This window comes from Sturnira hondurensis, unplaced genomic scaffold (genome assembly GCF_014824575.4).
Source record: "Sturnira hondurensis isolate 20B ecotype Veracruz unplaced genomic scaffold, ASM1482457v3 Scaffold0022824, whole genome shotgun sequence".
Taxonomy (NCBI): domain Eukaryota; kingdom Metazoa; phylum Chordata; class Mammalia; order Chiroptera; family Phyllostomidae; genus Sturnira; species Sturnira hondurensis.
This window is the reverse complement of record NW_028095455.1, coordinates 243495-266049: the sequence shown is the minus strand read 5'-3', so window position 1 is coordinate 266049 and position 22555 is coordinate 243495. Positions and strand designations below refer to the sequence as shown.

General features: G+C 36.2%; 1 protein-coding gene across 2 annotated transcripts in view; it reads right to left on the bottom strand.

Moving 5' to 3' along the window:
- The window catches only part of RIC1 (RIC1 partner of RAB6A GEF complex), a 135251-nt gene that overhangs the window by 61482 nt on the left and 51214 nt on the right, over window positions 1-22555 (bottom strand). For both annotated transcript variants that reach the window (XM_037036337.1, XM_037036338.1), the window contains exon 3: window positions 5646-5725. In XM_037036337.1, the coding sequence (XP_036892232.1) occupies window positions 5646-5725 (80 nt within the window). The remainder of the gene's footprint in view (window positions 1-5645; window positions 5726-22555) is intronic.

Genomic DNA, 22555 nt, shown 5'->3' with positions numbered 1-22555 from the left:
AGAAATCACAAACCTTGATTAGTTATTCTTTTCTCAAATTCCACCTAGCACTAATTCATTAACAGTCTGCTGAAGTTTCACAATCTAATGAACTATACTGGGAGTGTGGGACGCAGAGAGTTTTGATAGTTGTTTTGGAATGATTTTTTCTCAGTGAAAATGGTATCTGTATTTTTAATATCTGATAATTAAATGTACTGAATTTTTGCACTACATTTTTTGAAAGAACTTTGCTGTCAGGAGGTTGGTCTCAAACAAAAAAAAAGAGCTTAACAGGAATGGAAAGACAGAATGAAGACTAAAATCTCTGCTTTCAATAAAGTATACATTATGATGACATATTTACGAAAATTATTTTCATTACCGTGGAATAAATTTGATTTGCAGCTACAAGACCTACTAAACTCATATTTAAAGATAAACACTTGAACACATTTTAAAGCTGAACACAAATTATTTCTGATTTATCCCTGGCAGTTGTCTTCATTAATTTCACTGCAAGTTTCAAGACACAGAAGAAATGTCAGATGACGTTCAGTAGATAAGTCTATCCACTGGTCTGTGTAACTCATATGAAGGGATGGTTTACTACACAACAAATTTATAAACACAAAAAAGATAAAAGTGAAACATTCATTAATTAAAAAATAAATGACTTTTGAGGCATAAAGTCATTTAGTAAGACTGCCATCATTGTTGAAGGCTGACTCTCAACATCAACAGGAAGGATGCTGGAAACAACACTGTGTGGAAACTATGGAAGATCATGGCATCTGACCCTCCTCAGGTGGAGCACAATGGAAAATGACATGCAGTCTGAGGTTAAGATGCTGTCACATAACACTGGGGAGCTGCGATACTCTGGAAAAACTCATGTGATGAACTCAAAGAAACAAAAGGCAACAGAGTTACGGCAATTGAGAAGACGACTACCAACTAACTACTGGCCTCAATTATGATGCTTCTATTCTTCAGAACTATGCATTTTTCGGACCATAAGATGCACTTAGGTTTTAGAGGAGGAAAACAGGAAAAAAATTTTTGAAGCAAAAAATGTGGTAAAATATTTAATAACATAAATAACATAATATTTCACCAATGTAAATGTAAACAGAACTCAACAGCAGCATTAATAACCATTATTCCTCCCAAATTTTGGGGGGGAGTGTGTCTTACAGCCTGAAAAATACAGTATTATAAACTGCCCCAGATCATTTCTCTTTTGATTCCCAATTTCCCAAATAAACCCCAAAGTAGCCAATGGCTAGACAGGCATAAATACGTTTGAGGCAATATAGTGTTAGTGATAATGAGCACAGACTTTGAAGCTACAACACTTATGTATAAATCCTGAGCCACTTACTAGTGTGACCATGAATGAGTTACTTGGCCTCTCTCTGCTGCAGTTTCTATAGTAATTGTACCTAACCACCTTACAAGGTTGCTCCAGGAATTAAAGGAGTTTGAAAAAGTGCTTAGAATAGCATTTTCAACTGCATAAACGTTTACAATGATACAAATGATGACAACAATACACTGCAGAAACTAAGTATTTTTAAAACTCTCCTCAAACCTGTATATGAGCCACTATTTTCCAGGTTTTAAAAATTTGAGCTCATATCCTCCCAACAATTAAAGAAGATATTTCTATTCCAATTTTAAAATAAATTCTAAAGGAAAACTAGAAACTTGCTGGACTAAGCAAGCCAATTAGAATGTAATCCAGCATACAAATTACAGAACAGGCTGACTCTAAATCCAGTAATTTGCTGTGCTCTGCAAAAGTGTTTCCTTGTAAGAGATTAAAAGAAAATTTATACAACAGTTACTAGGAGTTAAACTCTGGGTAAAAAGTACATTATTACCCAAATATAAAAAATTAAAAATTGCTTAATACATAATATATATTATTTATGTAATATATAAACTCACTTTATGCTTATGTATATAAAATCACTTAAAATATTAGAAAGTAAAAATCTGGTAAAGAAAAAATATATTAATGATAATTTTCCTTTATTAATTTTCCCATGAGCTGGGTACTAATCTGAACATTTAATATGTATGATCTCACTTAATCCTAGGAAATAATTACTACTGTGATCTCGTTCTATGGATGAGGAAAGAGGTTTTGGAGGTATTAAATAACTGATATAAAGTCATACAGCTGAAAAGAGGTGAAGGTGACATTCAATTCCAGGTCTATCTGATGCCAAAGCCTAATCCTTTATCCACTATTCATGCTGCTCATGTATTATTGACATGTATTAAAACCCAAAAGCCTCAACATAACGTGTATAAGAACACTCAAGTTAAAAATAAATAAATAAATAAAAATAATGCTCTTTTTTTAGTTCTCTAGCCTAACATATACAATTAGGTGGTGTCCCCTGAAGTCACCTTTTTAAAAAACATTTTTGGAACATGAAAGTGATTTCCAAAATACTATTGCAAAACACAGTGTGTGTGTGTGTGTGAATCATGTGAGTTAAAATAAAGAAAATGGTATTTTTTAAGGATGTTTCAAGCGATGTTATTTCCCTACCCAATCCACCTATAGTAGTATAAATTGATCCAGTTAAGTTCAGATTATCCTGATTATTGCTTTTTCTTGACAGGAGCATGTCTAAATTCAGCAATACAATGGGTTAAGATGCAGTAGTTAAAATGTACAAGTAAATGATATTTTGACACTGATTAGAAGTTCTTCAAAAGGTTCACAAATTATTTAGAAAGAAAAACATAGTAAGCTATACACTACTCAAAAAACTGAATTTAAAACTTGTAAATACATGAACTTCCTATCACAATGTCCATACTATTTTAACATTACAATTTTTCTGCCAAGAAGGCTTTTGTAGGAAAGATTTTTATTGAAAAATAATCAAATTAAATTCCATCATTAAAAATTTCTATTCTTCACAAAAGATCCAAAACTCAGAACACTTCAATTAACACTATATTAATTACAGAAAGAAGCGACTATAGCTTCAAGAAAAATCCAGTTAGTACCCTAAAATCTATGATAAAGGAAAACCAAACTACATGACACTTTCCCAAAGTATATCCTGAAGAATATTAACATGTGTTATTTGAAGAAACACTTTCATAATGCCATTTTACAAAATACAGCCTTCTATTTTACATTTTTCAAATAGATGGATATTTTTTTCACAAGTAAATACTGTGTTGCCAAAAAAGCCGTTTAGTTTAAAATAAAAGACACATTTTTCATTTTCACCAACAACTTTATATTGATTTGGATATCTTGAGTATGTCAGCCATTTCCCAATATTGGCTGCTAAACATCTTCCAATGCATAAGACAGCCCCGGAGCAAAGAATTATTTGGCCAAAATGTCAACAGTACCAAGAAACTTTGCAAACCACTTTTGATATGTTCAATCAGTCGCAGCACCTTCTCCATACACTGGACAAATCTTTTTTTCTGCATTTCAACTGTGTTTTTACCTTTCTTAAAATAATAAAGCACAATGTGCTAAAAATGTTGCATATTTACTCCCTTCTTCAGTATTAAAATGGCTGCACAAAAATTCAGCAATTTTAATAAATTGTTTTTAAATGCATGCTGATATGCAGTAAAATCCACCAAAATTGCTTCAAATTAGGTTAAAGACAACTAAGCACTACTAGAGCCATTGCACAGAAAAAACTAAACTAACTTTTTGGCCAACCCAATATAATGCATGCATATCAAAAATTTTGGAAAATTCAAGAGCTGAAAAAAGCTGAAAAATTACTACGATTCTACCATTCAGGCACAATGACAATATATATTGTTCTAGCTTTTTTCTCTAGATAATTTTTGTTGTTTTGTTTCATGAAGTTGTGGTCATATTACACACATAAATTTGCGTGACTCGTTTTTTCACTAGGCATTATATGATCAGATCCTCAAGTTTATAAATTTTTCTGAGACATTTTATTTAATGATGAGTATTATTTAAGAATATACCACAGTTGATTTACAAACCAATTCTCTATTATTCCACCTTTATGTGTATCTACTAGAAGAAGTATATCTGTTTCAAAGTTTTCCCAGAACTATTTTTTTAAAGAATTTATTTATTTATTTTTAGAGAGAAGGGGAGGGAGGGAGGGGGGAAAAGAGGGAGAGAAACATCAATGTGTGGTTGCATCTCACGCATCCTCTACTGAAGATCTAGCCTGCAACCCAGGCATGTGCCCTGACTGGGAATCGAACCAGAGACCCTTTGGTTCACTGGCTGGCACTCAATCCACTGAGCTACATCAGCCAGGGCTCTCCAGAACTATTTTTATATGCTAAAACAGGTAGTTAAAAATTGTTGTATTTAATGCTTTGAGTTATTAATGTTTCATTTGAGTTACTAATTAACACAGACTTCTCCTGCATTTGTTATATTTCCTCTTATGAGACTGCTTTTACCTAGTTATCTTTTGAAATGTTACTGTTTCCTAGCTATTTAGATGACTCCTTCGTAAAAAATAGTAAACCTTGGTCCTTTTTCCTGCAAAATTTTTCCCAGTTTTTTACTTGCCCTTTTATTGTTACTCTTTTTTCCTGATAATTCAGAGAAATTTAATGTTCATATAATGAAATCTACTTTCCCTTTAATTTCTTACACACATAATACTCTGGCTGTCTTCCTCTACCTATAGATGTGATATTCATTTATATTCTCATACCCTTTAATGACTTTTTTTAAAAAAAAGATGTTAGGCTTTAAAATTATATGTTCCTTTATTTCAAAAGTTCTTTCAATAAAATGTTCTTTCATTTCCAAAGTAAAGTTAAAAATGTAATAAAAAATAAACAATACCAAAAATATAGAATGACATAGTTTAAAGATCAAAAGTCCATGTTCCACCCTGGCCTGGTGGCTCAGTAAGTTGGAGCATCATCCTGCACACCAAAAGGTTGCAGGTTTCAATCCTCAGACGGGGTGCATGTGAGAGAGTAACTGATCGATGTTTTTCTCGAAAACCCGTATCTTTGTCCCTCCATTCCTCTCTCTCCAAAATCAATAAAAGTGTATCTTTGGGTGATGATAAAAAATGTCCATGTTCCCTCAAATTATTTTCTATCCACATACAAAAAAATATACAAGAGCCCTGGCTGGTGTGGCTCAGTGGATTGAGCACCAGCCTACGAACCAAGGGGCTGCTGGTTCAATTCCCAGTCAGGGCACATTCCTGGGTTGTGGGCCAGGTCCCTGGTTGGAGAAGAACAGCACATGAGGCAACCACACACTGACGTTTCTCTCCCCCCTCTCTCCCTCCCTTCCCCTATATATACATACAAGAAAAAGTGCCATTTCAGCTTACTAAGACGTTTCACCTCTTCCCCTCAAGATGGGTTAGCTCCTCCTTGATAAGGATGGGAGTTGCTAGATCTGGAGTACATCAGTAGTAATTCTGAATGTCCAAGAAGGGATATAGTACATTTATTCAAGACTCCCAGGTTTATTTAATACAATTCTTTATTCACATAATTACGGTTCAAAGACTTGATAATTTTTGGAACTCTACTTTGGAAATGCGTATTTAGCTTATTTTAATCACTTCGGACATCCCAGAACTGTAATGTTTTTGTAAATACAAAGTATGTATATCAAATATTAAAAGAATGAAAGACAAACTTACTTGGGATACACTGGTTCATAAAGATACTTGTCCCCTCTTGTAGGTGTAATATGAAAAAACAAGATGTAGCCATTTGCCGTCTGAAAGATAAATTTTATTTACCATGAATTAAAGTATAAGGCTATACTTTATTGTAACCCTAAATTTTAATTTTATATATTTTTAATTTGGAAACACTTCACTCCTTAGAACCCTGTTTTGAAAAGCTACAGTCTAATTATACAAATTTAAAAAATGACTTTGTTTTAAAATAACCCACCTTGTTTAGTAACCCACAGGAATTTTTATATTTTTATGAAAATATTTCATGCACATGTCACTGAAATCAATAGTTCATACTATACTAAAGACATTAATATTCTAAAATAACTATATTGTGGAATAACAGATGACAATTTTACAAAATTTATATAACTTCTGGAACTCTGCAATAATACAGCAAATATTCTTCCAAATTTTTAAAGCCATGTCCCCAAGCAGTAACAGTATGATGAAATTGTCAACTCTACTCAAAGTTTGTACAGCACAACTTCAGAGTAACATAGTTAAATATTTCAAAATCAATTAAATGGTCTCTGACTTACTACATAATATACCCCATGGCACAGAAAAAAAAACCCAGAGCAAATATTCAATTTCCAAACTTTGAACATTAGTTTATTTCTCTAAGTTACCAAAATGTTTTAAATATATAACCTGTATTAAAACAATGCCATTATATGATCATGGCACATTATTTGTGGCTTGTGAGGCTCAAACAACCATTTTACATTTATATACATACAGAAAATACTTTATGTAGCTGTTTCTAATCAAACATTTTTGGGCATAACACAGTCCAGTGGCAAATGTTTTGCCGAAACTACTTTATATTAAATACTGTATTCTTACATTTTAGAAGCGGGTGGGCTTTTGCCCAAAGTAGAATCAAAAATAACTGCAAAAAACTATTCAAGATTTCAAATTTCTCCCCAGTACTGACTTTCTATTTTTTTTTACTTAAAGGAATGCCAGAGAAAGCATTTAATTTCTTTAGAAAAGCCAGGTTTTTTTAAAGCAATAAACTTTACTATTTCATAATGTATTCCAAATCTAGTTTAACATATTGTGATACAAAAGGGAAAAAAGATTATTTCAAATAAGATTATCATTCTGATTTCTCATGTGCAATTTTATATTCCTCTAATGTGCAAAATATGGAATCAAAAGGAAAAGGAATTCAATCAAATCATACCAAGTTTTACAAACATTATCGCACTTATACAGATTAGCAACTATTTAAGATTTGTAAACTCTACTGTTACCTTATATAGGCTGGGTAAGTAAATTAATACGGTCTAGTACTTATATGAATAACATACAAATGTTGTCCGGAATATCAGTCACTCAAGGTCAAAAGTTCAACATTTCAGAGTATCAAATGCTAACAGTAAACTCAGAAATTTAGCAAGTACTTAGAAAATTACAATACCAGGGAAAACATAGCTTCATTTTGCAGAAATTTTGCATACAAATGTACTAGATGAAATTACAGATAATGGCTTAATTTACTATTTTGGTATTCTGTATCAATCATTGTAACTAAGTCTCTATGGCTTTGCATGTATATTAAAATGGTATATAACTTCCAGATCTTAATGACATTTATCATTGATCTAAGACAGAACTGTTTATGAAAATGTTTTAAAGTTTGGGTAATAAACAATCATCCTTAAAAATTAGCATCTTTATTTAACCATACCAAGTCTGTTATTATACAGTGCTACAATTGCTCTTCTCTTTCTAGCCCAAAATACTGCAAATAAGCACATAACTATTGCTTAATCTGTAGGCAACAGTCCTAATACATTCTTCCAGTACTCACACATACCCCAAAACTACACTAATTTTTTGAATTAAATGAAAAAGTAAAATAAACTACCTCATAGCTCTCTTTCCTGTTACCATCCTGTATCTTTAATTTCTTTTCTTTCTACAATGCATACTACTAGATTATATGGCTTTAAACACAGAGGTCCAACAATTTCTGTAGGCAACTTAAATGACAAGTCTTCACGTCCCTCCCTTTGTATTTCCGTGACTTAGGATCATAGACATATATGAATAAAAGCTTTAAAGAGGATAAAAGAAGGAAATCACTACTTAAAGGATGGAACAGACTTATCTATATTAGTGTTACTTAGAAGAAAAAGAACTACAAACAATATTTTAAAAGGACATCAAAAATTCAGTCAGAGAGGTATGAATATTAAAGTTCAACACACTTTTTTTTCAACTGCCAATGTACTAATGGAGATTCAAAAAAAAAAACAACATTCAAATTACCGCAGCTAATTCCACATTTTAAAAAAGAAGACTGAAATCTGGAGGTGGTGGTGGTGTTTGGTGATATTATATTCATTGCTTGTTTGCATTTTCCTTTGTTCAGGCATTTGGGAAGTTTTCCCTTGCTACCCCAAATTAAATTATGTTATAATTGATGCATGACACATATACTATGAATAGTAATTTTCTGTAACAGGAAAAATTTACATACAACCATGTCATGAGGCAAAGCAATGGCCGAATATAACTAAAGCCTAAACTGCAGGCAGCAACCCCAGTACCTCTCCTACCCTTCACTATCCAGTGCTCCTACCTCCCAGGAACTCACTAGATACTTCAGAATTCCCACTCCTAGTGCATGCTTTTCCTTAGAACACACCCTTTTCATTATGCTGAGCAGAACAGATTTTATGCATCTGGCTCCTAAGATCCAAATAACATGTCACAAAGATTTCTGTAGTAACTTACAAGATAAGGACTTAATTTAGAGATGTATCTTCTATCCCAAATACTGTCATGTCAGACTTCAAATGAGGCAGAAATAATGAACTAGTGCTTACATATTCTTTATACTGGTTTGTAAATGGTGTTTTCTGTTTTTAGCTTTATTTATTATACATGGTCAAATACATAAAATTAATCAGTGAGTCACACCACTAAGATAATAGTTAATTAATATTTTATATCAGATTTTGTACATTCATATACATAAATATATTTAAATGGGAAATGCTGAAACAGTTGTAAATCACACATACTCTCAAAAACAGGTGATGAATAATACCTTTTGTCATAAACACTCATCAAAAATCATTATTCCTAATACTATTACATGGTTTTATACCACAGCACTAATTTAAAAAGGAAGATGGTTATCCCTTGTGCACATCTTCAACAAACTGTGCTGGAACAACTGGGTATCAATATGCAGAATGAAACTGGATCCATAACTTGCTTCGTATACAAAAATTAACTCAAAATATATCACAGACCTAAATATAAAACCTAAATCATAAACTTCTAGGAGAAAACATAGAAGAAAACAGGAACCATGAGAGAACAAATTGATTAACTGGACTTCATCAAAATTAAGTACTTCAATCACTCAAAAAATAGTGTTAAGACACTGACAAAAAAAAGTCACACATTAGAAGAAATTCTTTTGTATAGCATATATGTAATAAAGGAATTGTATCCAAAATACATTAGGGATTCTAGAAACCCAACAATAAGAAAAAGACTCAATAAATAAAATGGGCAAATAATTTGAAAAGAAAATTTACCAAAGAAGAGGAGCAAACAGACAAACGAGAGACATTCAACAACAGTTGTCAGGGAAGTGCAAATTAAAACTATAATGAAATACCACTAGACACTGTTAGAATGGCTAAATTCAAAAGGAATACCATACCATACCATACCATACCATACCATACCATACCATACCATACCATATGTTGGCAAAGAATAATGAGAATTCTCAGACACTGTTTGCAGAAATGTAAAATGGTACAACTACTTTGAAAAAAGTCTGATATTTCCTTAAAAAGTTAAGCATGCACCTATCTTATGATCCAGCTGTTCCATTCTTGGTTATTCACTCAAAAGGATATGTGTGTCCACATAAGGATTTGTACATCAATGTTCATGGGGCTTTCAGAACAGCCAAAACCTAGAAACAACTCAAATAACCATAATCAGATGAATGGATAAACCACTTTTCATATATCCATATGTTGGAATACTACTCAAAATGAACTGATTCCTGACAATATGCATGAAACTGAAAATAATTTTCCTAAGTGAAAAAACAAGAAAAAAAAGAGTATATATTGCACGGGTTTCCAACCTTTTGACATCTCTGGGCCACAATGGAAGAAGAGCTATCTTGGGCGACACATGTTAAATATACAAACACAAACAAAAACAAAAAAAATCTCAATGTTTTAAGTAAATTTACAATTCCATGTTGGGCCGCATTCACATCCTGTACCGCATGTGGCCTATGGGGTACAGGATGGCTATGAAAATGCAACCTAATTTGCAGTGACACAAAGCAAATCAGTGGCTGGTTTTGGAAGGAGATGGATCATGGCAGGAGGAATTACAAAAGGATACAAGGAGGACTTCTGCCAAGATGGAGGCGTAGGTGGAAACACTGTGCCTTCTCCCACAACCAAGTTTGAATACAACAAAGGTTTGGTAAACAAAGACGCAACCAAAGAACAGAAAAATTGAACTATACGGAAGTCCAACAACAACGAACCCTTCAACCAGGACCGGTAAGAGGGGCGGAGCCAGCAGCAGAGCCGGGTTGGGCAGGAAAGATCCCCGACCCAGGCGCAGGCAGCCAGAATAGCAGCAGGTGGCAGCAAGGACCTAGTGAGGGTGCGGGGCAGGCTGACCGCAGTCACACATTTGCGCGCAGATCAACCAGCAGAGGAGTGGGCAGTGAGGGGGACCACGCAGGCCCCAGCGGGTGAACCCAGTGAGTGCGCAAAGCAGCGGACCGAGGTTGCACATTCGCACGCAATGGGACTGACCTCGAAGACCCGGTGGCGGGAGGCAGCAGAGGAGAACGCCATTGCTGTCCTTTGACCCCGCCCACACATACAGCATCACCACCCAGCACCTGAGTTGCCCCGCCCTGGTGAACACCTAGGGCTCCACTCCTCATACGTAACAGGCACGAACAGTCCAAACCATGGCTCAAGAAGAACTCAAAGCCCCAGAGCTGATAACTCTAAGTGAAAAAGAAATAGCGAACCTCTCAGATGCACAGTTCAAAATACTGGTGATCAGGATGCTCACAGAACTGGTTGATTTTTGTCACAAATTAGAGGAACATATGAAAGCTAAACTAAGTGAAATGAAGGGAAATGCACAGGAAACCAATAGTGATGGGAAGGAAAATGGGACTCATATCAAGGGAGTGGACCAGAAGGAAGGAAGAAATGATCAAAGAGAAAAATGTGAAGTTACAAGAATTCAAAAAAATGAGGAGAGGCTTAGGAACCTCCAGGACATCTTGAAACGTTCCAACATCTGAATTATAGGGGGTACCAGAGGGGAAAAGAAACAGCCATGAGTGGAAAATTTATTTCAACAAATAATAAAGGAGAACTTCCCCAGTCTGGCAAAGGAAATAGACTTCCAGGAAATCCAGGAAGCTCAGAGAGTCCCAAAGAAGTTGGACCCAAAAAGGAACACACCAAGGCACATCATCATTACATTAGCCAAGATTAAAATGAAGGAGAGAATCCTAGAAGCAGCAAGAGATAAGGGGACAGCCACCTACAAAGGAGTGCCCATCAGACTGTCAGCTGATTTCTCAAAAGAGACCTTACAGGCAAGAAGGGGCTGGAAAGAAGTATTCCAAGTCATGAAATCCAAAGACCTATAGCCAAGACTGCTCTATCCAGCAAAGCTTTCATTTAGAATGGAAGGACAGATAAAGTGCTTCTCAGGTAAGGCCAAATTCAAGAAGTTCATCATCACCAAGCCCTTATTATATGAAATGTTAAAGGGACTTATCTAAGAAAAAGAAGATGAAAAATCTGAACAGTGAAAGGACAGCAAACTCACAGTTATTAACAACCACACCTAAAACAAAAGCAAACCAAGAGGACAGCTAGATCAGGAGCAGAACCATAGAAATGAAGAACACATGAAGGGTTAGCAACAGGGGAGTGGGAGGAGGAGAAGGGGGGAGAAGGTAAAGAAAATAGCATTGACAGTAGGTAGAAAACAGATAGGGGGGAGGGCAAGAATAGTATGGGAAATATAGAAATTAAAGAACTTGAGACACGTGGTCATAAACTAAAGGGGGGAATGGTGGGGGAGGGGTGTACAGGGTGGAGGGGAATGAAGGGAGGAATAGAACAACTGTAATGGTATAATCAATAAAATATATTTTAAAAAAAGGATACAAGGAAACTTATGGGGATGATGGGTGAGTTCGCTCTCTTGATTGTAGCAAAAGTTTCAAAATTTATCAAATGGTACACTTCAAATATGTGCAGTTTATTGTGCATCAATTGTAGTTCAATAAAGCTATTTAGAAAAAAGAAATGAAAGCAAAGATAGATTTGTAGTGGAAACTATTGTTCCCTTGAAAAACTTCTACCACCACATGACAAAGCCTCATCTAGCCCACTGGAGAATAAGAGGTTGCCAACAAGTCCAGAGTGGACAGCTCCAACCAATTATCTAATATGTGACCTAAGGCATCTGGGACCATCAAGTATCAGAGGAGCTGTCAAATGACCAGCCACATCAGTGACTGCAGTGAGACCAGGAGAAGAACTGCTTAATCAAACCCAGAGCAAGTCACAGGATGAAAGTGAACAAGTAAGTCTTTCAGAGTCCTTAACTAAGATTTGAAGACAATGGTTCAATAAATAATAAGTGTGAAAAATAACAATCCTAATGAAAATAGTATAATTTAAGGAAGCCAAATTATGAAGAAAAGAGCACACTTCAAAGACATTCAGGAGAATCACACAATAATCACGTCTGAAACAGTTTGTCAGACCAAGATGAAAGGAAAAAAATTAGATGAATGGGTACTGTGTACAGCTCTGGACTGCTCTGCACCTTGCTATATTCCACTCCATTAGAATACTCTGCTCTCAGCTGTTATTTGGTGACTCTATGCATTAACATGGAAAGGAAAAAGAATCACAATTAAACAACAGGAATTCTAAATTAAACTGACATCTTTCCCTTATTCCCAAATAAATGATGTTCTAATTCACATCACAGTAACTCAGGTTTCAGCAGAACAGACTATACTTCCATTTAGCTAGGTGTGAAAGGGAATGAATATTAAAGGTAGCAGTGGGAAAGAGTTGGAATGACAGGTTGGAGCCGTATCACAGGAGACCCAGAATCTGAATACAATGCTAAGCAGTTTGGAACACATTTTGTATGCAATGGCAAGCCAATGAAAGGTTTGAAAATAATAATAAGCGTGTGGAGTTCCAGCCAAGAGGGAAGAGGGAGGCGTAGGTGGAAACCCTTTGCTTCCTCGCATAGCCGAAAAAGAGGATAACCAATCTAAAACCAATAAACCACCAGAAGTGTCAGAAAAATCAAACTGCTTTGAACTCTGACAACCACGGAATTAAAGAAACAGTCAAACAGAACAACCAGACCAGTAGGGCTGCAAACGGAGAGAGAGGCAGTGGAGTGCCACTGCCTGCGGTGAGGCAGTGGACCATAGGGGCGGGGCTGGCTGCTATGAGGTGGCAGGCTTCGCAGGAAAGGCTCACTTAAGGGAAAACTGAAACTCAAGACCTGACTGCGGACTACAGTGGTTGCTGCAGGGGGCGAAACTCCCAGTCTCACCGGAGAGTTCCTTGAAAAGTGAGCTAGAGACAAGAAGGCAAGCTGCACTGTTCCCTCTCTGGCCCCTCCCCCACAAGCAGCACTGTAGCACAGCAAGGAGGGTTGCCCTGCCCAGGAGAACACATAAGGCCACGCCCCCTTACAACTTACAACTTAACAGGGCCAGGAACAAAGAAATAGGGCCAAAATGAAAGAACAGAGCAGAACACAGAAAGGGAGCTAAATGAGGAGGAGATAGCCAACCTATCTGATGGAGAATTTAAAGTCCTGGTAATCAAAATGCTCACAGAACTGATTGAGCTTGGTTGAAAAATGAACGAGCAAATGAAAAATACCCAAAATGAAATAAAACAAAATATTCATGGCACCAACAGTGACAGGAAGGAAACCAGGACTCAAATCAATGATTTGGAACAAAGGAAGAAATAAACATCCAACCAGAACAGAATGAAGAAACAAGAATTCAAAAAAAAACTAACAGAGGCTGAGGATCCTCTGGGGCAACCCAAAATGTTCCAATATCTGAATTACAGGGTGCCAGAAGGAGAACAACAACAGCAAGAAATTGAAGACTTGTTTGATATAATGAAGGAAAACTTCCCCAATCTGGCAAAGGAAATAGACTTCCAGGAAGCCCGGAGAGTCCCAAAGACGTTGGACCCAAAGAGGAACACACGAAGACACATCACCCTTAAGTCACCCAAGATAAAAGATAAGGAGAGAATCTTAAAAGCAGCAAGAGAGCCCTGGATGGCATAGCTCAGTGGATTGAGTGCAGGCCTGCAAATCAAAGGATCATGGTTCGATTCCCAGTCTGGGCACATGCCTAGGTTGCAGGCCAGTTCCCAGCAGGGGACGCATGAGAAGCAACCATACATTAATATTCCTCTCCCTCTCTCCTTCCCTTACCCTTTAAAGATAAATAAATAAAATCTTTTAAAAAACCAGCAAAAGGAAAGGAAAGAGCTACCTACAAAGGAGTGTCCATAAGGCTATCAGCTGGTTTCTGAAAAGAAACCTTACAGGCAAGAAGAGATTGGAAGGAAGTATTCCAGTCATGAAAGGCAAGGACCTACATCCAAGATTGCTCTCTCCAGCAAAACTATCATTTAGAATGGAAGGGCAGATGAAGTGCTACCCAGATAAAGTAAAGTTAAAGGAGTTCATCATCACCAAAGCTCTTATTAGAACCTAAGAAAATAAAAGAAAGAAAAACAACAAAAACTAAGCAAACAACTAAAACAGAAATACAAGAGATATGGACATCACATGGAGGTTTTTCAGCAGGAAAGGGAGGAATGCAGGGAAAGGTACAGGGAAGAAGAAGCATAATTGGCAGGCACTGAATAGATGGGGAGAATTCAAAAATGGTGTAGGAAACAGAGAACTCAAAGAACTTAATTGTAGGAGACCAGTTTGTTTTAGTCTGGCAAATGTGACTCAGCTCTGTATGGAAAACCTACAGAAGCAAAGTGGTGGGCAGGAGCCAAACCTTCAAACCGAGTTTTCCCATGGGAATCAGGCCTAGAAAATGCATACAGATAGTTATGGCTTGCTCTGGCTAAAACTCCACCACCCTGGTCTAAAACAACAAATGTGTATTATCTATCTTCAAGATAATTTCCAAAGCCTGTATGAATTTTCCCAAGGACAGAGCTAATCAGTTCGCCACCATTCATTCCCCTTTGCATGTTATTTTCATTTCCTGATTGTGCCTAAAATGTAGACAATAATATTGTACGTAATAGATAATAAATCTTTCTCTGATGTAAGACCCGAGGAAAACAATAAAAGCCTGTCTAGGCAAGGGTCGAGGTGCTCTCCCCTTGAGAGTAGCCGAGGCTTCCATAGAAACTCTCCCCTTGAGAGAGTAGCCATGAGATTCCCTTTTTCTCCACAGGATTGTTATCACCTGTGCATTTATTCTTGTCATCAGCCACAACAGGTGGACCCTGCTGGCCGGAGTCCACCACAACTTATATCTATAACTCATATAAACTAAGGTGGGGGGAAGCTGGAGGGTTGAGGGGTGGAGGGGGGATAAAGGGGAAAAATTGGGAAAACTATAATAGCATAATCAATAAAATATACTTTAAAAAAAGAGCTGTGACTTAGCTATGCACAATTAAGATGCATTTTGAGTGGAGAAAAAACTAGCTAAAAGTTTTGAGTTTTGGGTAATCCAGACAAAACATTAAAAGGCTGCTAGTAAGGTCATGGCAATGAGAATAAAGAGAAGAAGATGACAGTAAACTAGAGACAGGACTTCCAAGTAGAGATAGAAACATCTAAGTGACTAGATGGGAAAGCAGAATCAAAGGACTCCAGAGTTTCTTCCTATTATAAGGAAGGTTACAATGAAAATACTTAAACACATATATCTAAATACACTGACGCTACTATATCAGATATAGTCCTAGAAATGAGACAGTACTTAACAGTGATTTCAGTGCTCCTTCTGCCTGAATACCTATTCATTGTCTAAAATTTTAAAAAGATGTAGGGATAATTATGGCCTGGTATCGTATTTACAAAAATGATATGCTATGTCTGATATTCGGAGAAAACATTCTCCCAAACACTATGAACCAATTCTTAAAATGGTAAAAAATTTTCTCTCTACACCCCATTGAAAACAATTTCAGTAAAATTCCTTTTTAAGGTACAAGTTGATAAAGAAGGGGCTGTGGTTCCGTTAGTGATACAGAAATAGAGTACTGGATGGAACTGACATGTCAAAGCACACAATGATGATGCCTAGGTGAGAGAAGTCAGACAGTAAGAAAATTACCTGACAACAGCTGCTTCAATATGACTCAATAATTTGCAGAGTCATGCTGTATTGCTCTAAGGTCATACAGTTGTATATTTTTGCCTACACATTCTATCAATGACTTTTTATAAAATCAAGTCCCAAAGCACCTCCTAGGTTCAGCTTTATTCCACAATACCTAGTAAAATTAAACAACCATACTAAGAGTGAAAGGCAGTAGAGCAGAATATTAAGACTTTGGAACTCCAGAACCAGGCTTCATGGGTTAGACTTCCATATTCAGCAATGTAATCTTAGATATATTAGTAGCTATGTAATCACTGGTAGGTTATTTAACCTCTCTACCTTCCCTCAACTGTGTGATGGGAATAATAAAATTACCTACATTTAGAGTATTTTAATGAAGAATTAATTTTTTAAATTTATTTTTTAAAGAGAGCCTCTAAACAGCCTCTGGGACAACTTTAAGAGGTCCAACATTCACCTCATAGGGGTGCAAGATGGAGAAAAGAATGAGCAAGAAATGGGAAATCTATCTGAAAAAATGGTGAAAGAAATTTTCCCTAATTTGGTGAAGGAAATAGACATGTAAGTCCAGGATGCACAGAGAGTCTCAATTATGATGGATGATGCAAAGAGTCCCACTCCAAAACACACCATTACCAAAAGGCCAAAGGTTAAAAATAGAGACTCTTAAAAGCAAAGAAGTTAGTTACCCAAAGGCTGCCAGACAGGAGTGGGGAGGAGGAGAATGGGTGAAGAGGTGAGGGGATTAAGTACAAATAGGTAGTTACAGAATAGTCATGGAGATGTGAAGTACAGCATAGAAAATGAAGAAGCCAAAGAACTTACATGCATGACCTCTCGACATGAACAATGGTGGGGGAATTGTCTGAAGGAGTAGGGGGCACTGGGTGAAAAAATCAAGACAACTACAATAGCATAATCAATAAAATATAATTTTAAAAAGTATACTCATCTATAAGTTAGAATACTATGCAATCAAAATCAAGTGACACAAGAATGAAGTTAGATAATGTTCATGATGTCAAAAAACGATTATAAAATTTTATGATAGCTTTCTATGAAGAAAAAATTATGTTTCAAATAATCGTTCTTATAAAACTTGCATACCCCTGGCTGGTGTAGCTCAGTGGATTGAGTGCGAGCCTGCGAAGCAAAGGATCTCGGTTCGATTCCCAGTCAGGGCACATGCCTGGGCTGCAGGCCAATTCCCCGCCGGGGACGCATGAGAAGCAACCATACATTAAACCATACATTAACCATAATCTTTAAAAAAACTCACAGATTTATCAAATCTGTTTCATATCAAGTGACATTACCAGTCACTTATAGTAATATCATTTTGTATTTACAAACAAATAGACTTAAGTAGCTTTTCAAAACCCATGTGCTATTAAGTACAAGAGCATCTGAAAAATATGTAAGGACATAAATAAAAGTTATTCTCTGTGAATGGTGGAACTATTGGTACTTTTTTTTCATTTCTCTAGGTTTCTCAAGCTTCTTTCCTCAAACATGTATCACCCTTGTAACATAAAAACGAAAACTTTTTAAAATCCAATTCTCATAACCTTGAAACTCCTAAGAGATTACACAACAGTAAATTCAGATGACCCTGGGTCTGGCAAAGACTTTTAGATATAACACCAAAGGATGATCCATAAAAGAAAGAACTGATAAGCCAAAAAATTCTCTCTGAAACGTATGTCAAAAGTATGAAAAGATAAGCCACAGACTGGAAGAAAACAACTGCAAAATACACATCTAATAAAGAACTGTTATCCAAAATAAACAAAGAACTCTCTTAAAATTCAACAATAAGAAAAAACCCCAATTAAAAAATGGGCCAAAGACCTTAACAGAAAGACTGTATCGAAGATATACAAATGGCAAATAAGAGTATAAAATGCTCCACATCATATGTCATCAGGAATATGCAAATTAAAAAAAATGAGATACCGTTCTATACCTATCAGAACGGCCAAAATCCACACCATGACAACACCAAATGTTGCTGACGATGTGCGGCAACAGGAACTCTCATTCACTGCTGATGGGAATACCAAATGGTACAGCCACTTTGGAAGAGTTTGGCGATTTCTTTCAAAACTCTGCACAGTCTTATGATATGATCCAGCAATCATGCTTATTGGTATCCAAAGGAATCGAAAACATGTCCACACAAAAACCTGCACATGATTGTTTATAGCAGCTTTAACATAAGTGCCAAAACTTGGAAACCAAAACCAAGATGTTTTTCAGCAGGGCAATGGACCAAAAAACTGTAGTACATCCCAACAATGGAATATTAGTCAGAGCTTAAAAAATGAGCTATTAAGCCAGGAAAAGACATGCATGGACCTTAAATATTATTACTAAGTGAAAGAAGCCAATCTGAAAAGGCTAAATAATATATAAGTCTAATTATACGGTATTCTGGAAAAGGTAAAACTATGAACACAATAAAAAAGATTACTGCTTGCCAGGGTTAAGAGAGATGAACAGATAACAGGAGCACCAAGGACTTGGTGGGTGGAGAAAGTAAAACTACTCTGTATATACTATAATCATGGATACATGTCATTATAAATTTGTCCAAACCTACAGAAACACCAAGAGTAACCACACCAACATAATATAAGCTATGGACTCTGGGTGATAAATATGTGTGAATATAGGTTCATCAATTGTCAAATATACTACCCTGGTGGGAATGCTGATAATGGGGAAGGCTATGCATGTGCTGGAAAAGGGAGCATAAAGAAAATTTCTGTACCTTCCCCCCAATTTTGCTGTGAATGTAAAACTTGTCTTAAAAAAGTCTTTTTCATAAAGTCCACTTATGATCCTATATATGTATATTAAAATGCATGTCCTGGCTGGTATAGCTCAGTTGGTTGGAGCACTGTCCCATAAACCAAAAGGTCACAGGTTCGAGCCCTGGTCAAAGTAGACAATCAGGCCGCAGGTTCGATCCCTGGTTGGGGTACATACAAGAAGGCAACCAATCAATGTTTCTCTCCCACATCAATGTGTCTTTCTCTCTTTCTTCCCTTCTTTCCTACCTCCTTCCTCTCTCTCTAAAAGCAATAAGAAAATATCTTTGGGTGAAAATAAAAAAATTTGTTATCAACTAAAACATTAATTCATGTTTTTAATATACAAATAGAGATGAATTAACTTGAATCCCATCAGCATTTACTCAGTATATTCAATAGAAGCCAGACTACAGCAGCTAAAATTAAATTCATCACAACATCTTTACAAGGTTTCAGAAAAAGACTATAAGCATTAACCAAAGTGAAATAAAAATCGATTTTCAATAGCCAAAAATAGTAAATTGTTTTTATCCTCTCATGTATACATTTTAATTTCCCCAACCTGAGGACAGGAATAATTACTTCTAACTTATTTGCTTTCCTTTTTTTCCTTTTTTTCTCCTAAGCCTCATCCGAGGACATTTTTTTCATTGCTTTTAGAGAGAAGGGAAGAGACAGAGAGAAACATCAATGTGAGAGAGAAGTAGTGATTGGCTGCCTCCTCCTGTACATGCCCAGATGGGGATGGATTCCACAACCTAGTTATGTGGTCTGACAGGGATTCAAACGGGCAACATTTTGGTTATGGGATGACACTTCAGCCAACTGAGTCACACACCAACTGAGGCTGACTTCTTTGCTTTCTATATATTTAGTAGAGTGTAAAAGTTTAATAAATTAATGTGAAATTATTTCTGCTCTAAAAAGAAAACTAGTGAACTGCTTCCCTTTATTGAGGGCGCAGAAGCTATCTCTGATTATCTGGCACCTGAACCTGGAGTTAGTAGGGAAGGGGAACAGTGGCCCAGAGTGTGAGAGCTCCATAAAGGAGGTGTTTGGGGGAATCCGGGCTATAAACTGGTTGGTTTATATATAAAACGTATAGCAACAGATTAGTCCTTTACTATCTGTAAGAACTGGCTAGCCCTGGGAGTCACAGTCTTTCCAGGGTCAGCAATTCTACAAAATGTGAAAGCATCAGAAATACAGAAAAATAAAAAGAAATAATTAAGGCTCTGGCCAGGTAGCTGAGCTGGTTAGAGTACCATCCCCATATGCCAAGGTTGTGGGTTTTACTCTTGGTGAAGGCACCTACAAGAACCAACCAATGAATGCATGAATAAGTGAAACAACAAATGATGTGTTTCTCTCTCTTCCCCACTTCCTCTCACTAAAATCAATGGGAAAAAAAAAAGAATTAATAGAAAGGGAAAACAGATTTTTCATAAGTTTTAATTGTAACAAAATTCTAAATATAATCATGATAAAAACTGAGTACAAATTTTCTTTGTAATATACATCCATGGAAGAGAACAAAATTCATTTTGAGATAGCATTTTTGCTTAATTGGAGTTTAAGTTAGTGTTCCCTATCAAAATAGATTGCAAAGTTTCCTCTCTTAATATTGGTCTGGTATATCCTAAGAACCCTGAAACACCAATCCAAAAGAACCTATGCACCCCGATGTTCATAGCAGCACAATTTACAATAGCCAAGAGTTGGAAGCAACCTAAATGCCCATTGGTCAATGACTGGATCAAAAAACTATGGTACATTTACACAATGGAATTCTATGCTGCAGAAAGGAAGAAGGAGCTCCTACCCTTTGCAACATCATGGATGGAACTGGAAAGCATTATGCCGAGCAAAATAAGCCAGGCAGTGAAAGACAAATACCATATGATATCACCTTTAACAGGAATCTAAACAACAAAACACACAAGCAAGCAAAATGTAACCAAAGACACTGAAATACAGAACGTGCTGACAGGGTCCAGGGGGGAGAGGGGAGAGAATCACAGGGGAAAAGGGGATGGACTCACATGAACAAGTATACAGGACACGTGGACAATAACTAAGGTGGGGGCAGAGATGGGAGGGAGGTAGGGAGCACTGTGGGGGGACAGGGCTGGGAATACAAGAAAGAAAACTGTACTTGAACAAGAGTTAAATAAAAAAATAAAAATAAAAAAACATTGGTCTGTAATGAGATTTTGCATATTTCATGCTTGACAATACCTTTTCACACAAGTACTGTCAAATAATGATATCAACCCAAGAGTATATAATTATAAGCAACTGTATGCAGCATTTGGTAGGCAAGTATAGAAGTCTACTATAAGCTTCTCCTGATGTCTTTTTAACATGTCCTTACATTGTAAATTAATTACTTCCTATTGAAGGTTAGGTGGAATGTTCCTCATTTTTAACAATTAAATGGATTTTTAAGTAGGGGAAATTTCCTTTGCCACTGCACCAAGATCTGAAAATGGTATAGTATGGCTCAGAAAATTTATCTGCTGCTAATTTTTGTTGGAAATAGAAACCTTACTTCTTTTGTCTCAACTTTTGGAAGCAACGGAAGTATGAAAAGCAGTCTGACATTACTTGTGATTTAAACATTAAGTGTCATCAAATGACCTCACCATATATACATTTCATATATAAGCAATGTTTTGCTTTGTAGTTTTAGACTGAAGTTATTAGGCAACACCACCAAGTATGCAGCCAAAGCTATCTTCTAATGTCATTCAGTGTCTGCAGATGATTCTTCAAGTTAAAAAAACGCTATCTCAGCCCTGAGCTCAAAAAATTTACAACAAATCTTTAGCACTGACAGCTATGGAGTCGAGCAAGTCAGAATATGCAGTCTCTATGTCTGACAAGAACTTAAAGTAACCACAGGCTTAAATGCTTACGTGTGCACAAACTTTGTAAACCTGCCCAACTAAATAATAAATAAGCCTTTTTCTGTCCCACACATACTTTTACCATCATCAGATGAAACACACCTTAGTGGATGGACTGCACTTCAGGCTGTACTGAATTAGTATTTTCTCAGCTTTCTTGAAAGTTTTTACACGTGAAGCTGGCCTACCCATGCTGTATTCATAGGGAGGAATTGTCACTCATTTCATACTCTGCCCTGATTACTTAATCAAAAACTGAGCAGTACTGTAGTATCTTTCACTTCATCGAGAACCAAGCAAACTTACTTTGGTTGCACTTTTCATTTCTGTGAAGAATTTCTAGTACAATGATATATTTCCTTTTAAATTTTCTAATTTTATAACTATTAATTTCAATGTGTTGGAAATACTGTGATTAATCCTTAACCTTAATCCTGAGTACTAGGCTGGATAGTGTCAACTATATTTTTTTGGCTTCACTACACTTGACACTATATAATAAACATAGTATTTTGCCATCCAATTCAATATCGAAGTAATCCACACACAAAAATCTATTTTTCCCTTCTTCTGACATTATAGGTATGCACTAATAATAATGTAAAATGTCACAATATGCAGATATGCACGGCACGTGAAACACTGAAGTTACAGTGTACTGAGCAGGAGAGAAGAGTAGAAGTACCAGTGTCACTGTCAGGACTACTCAAG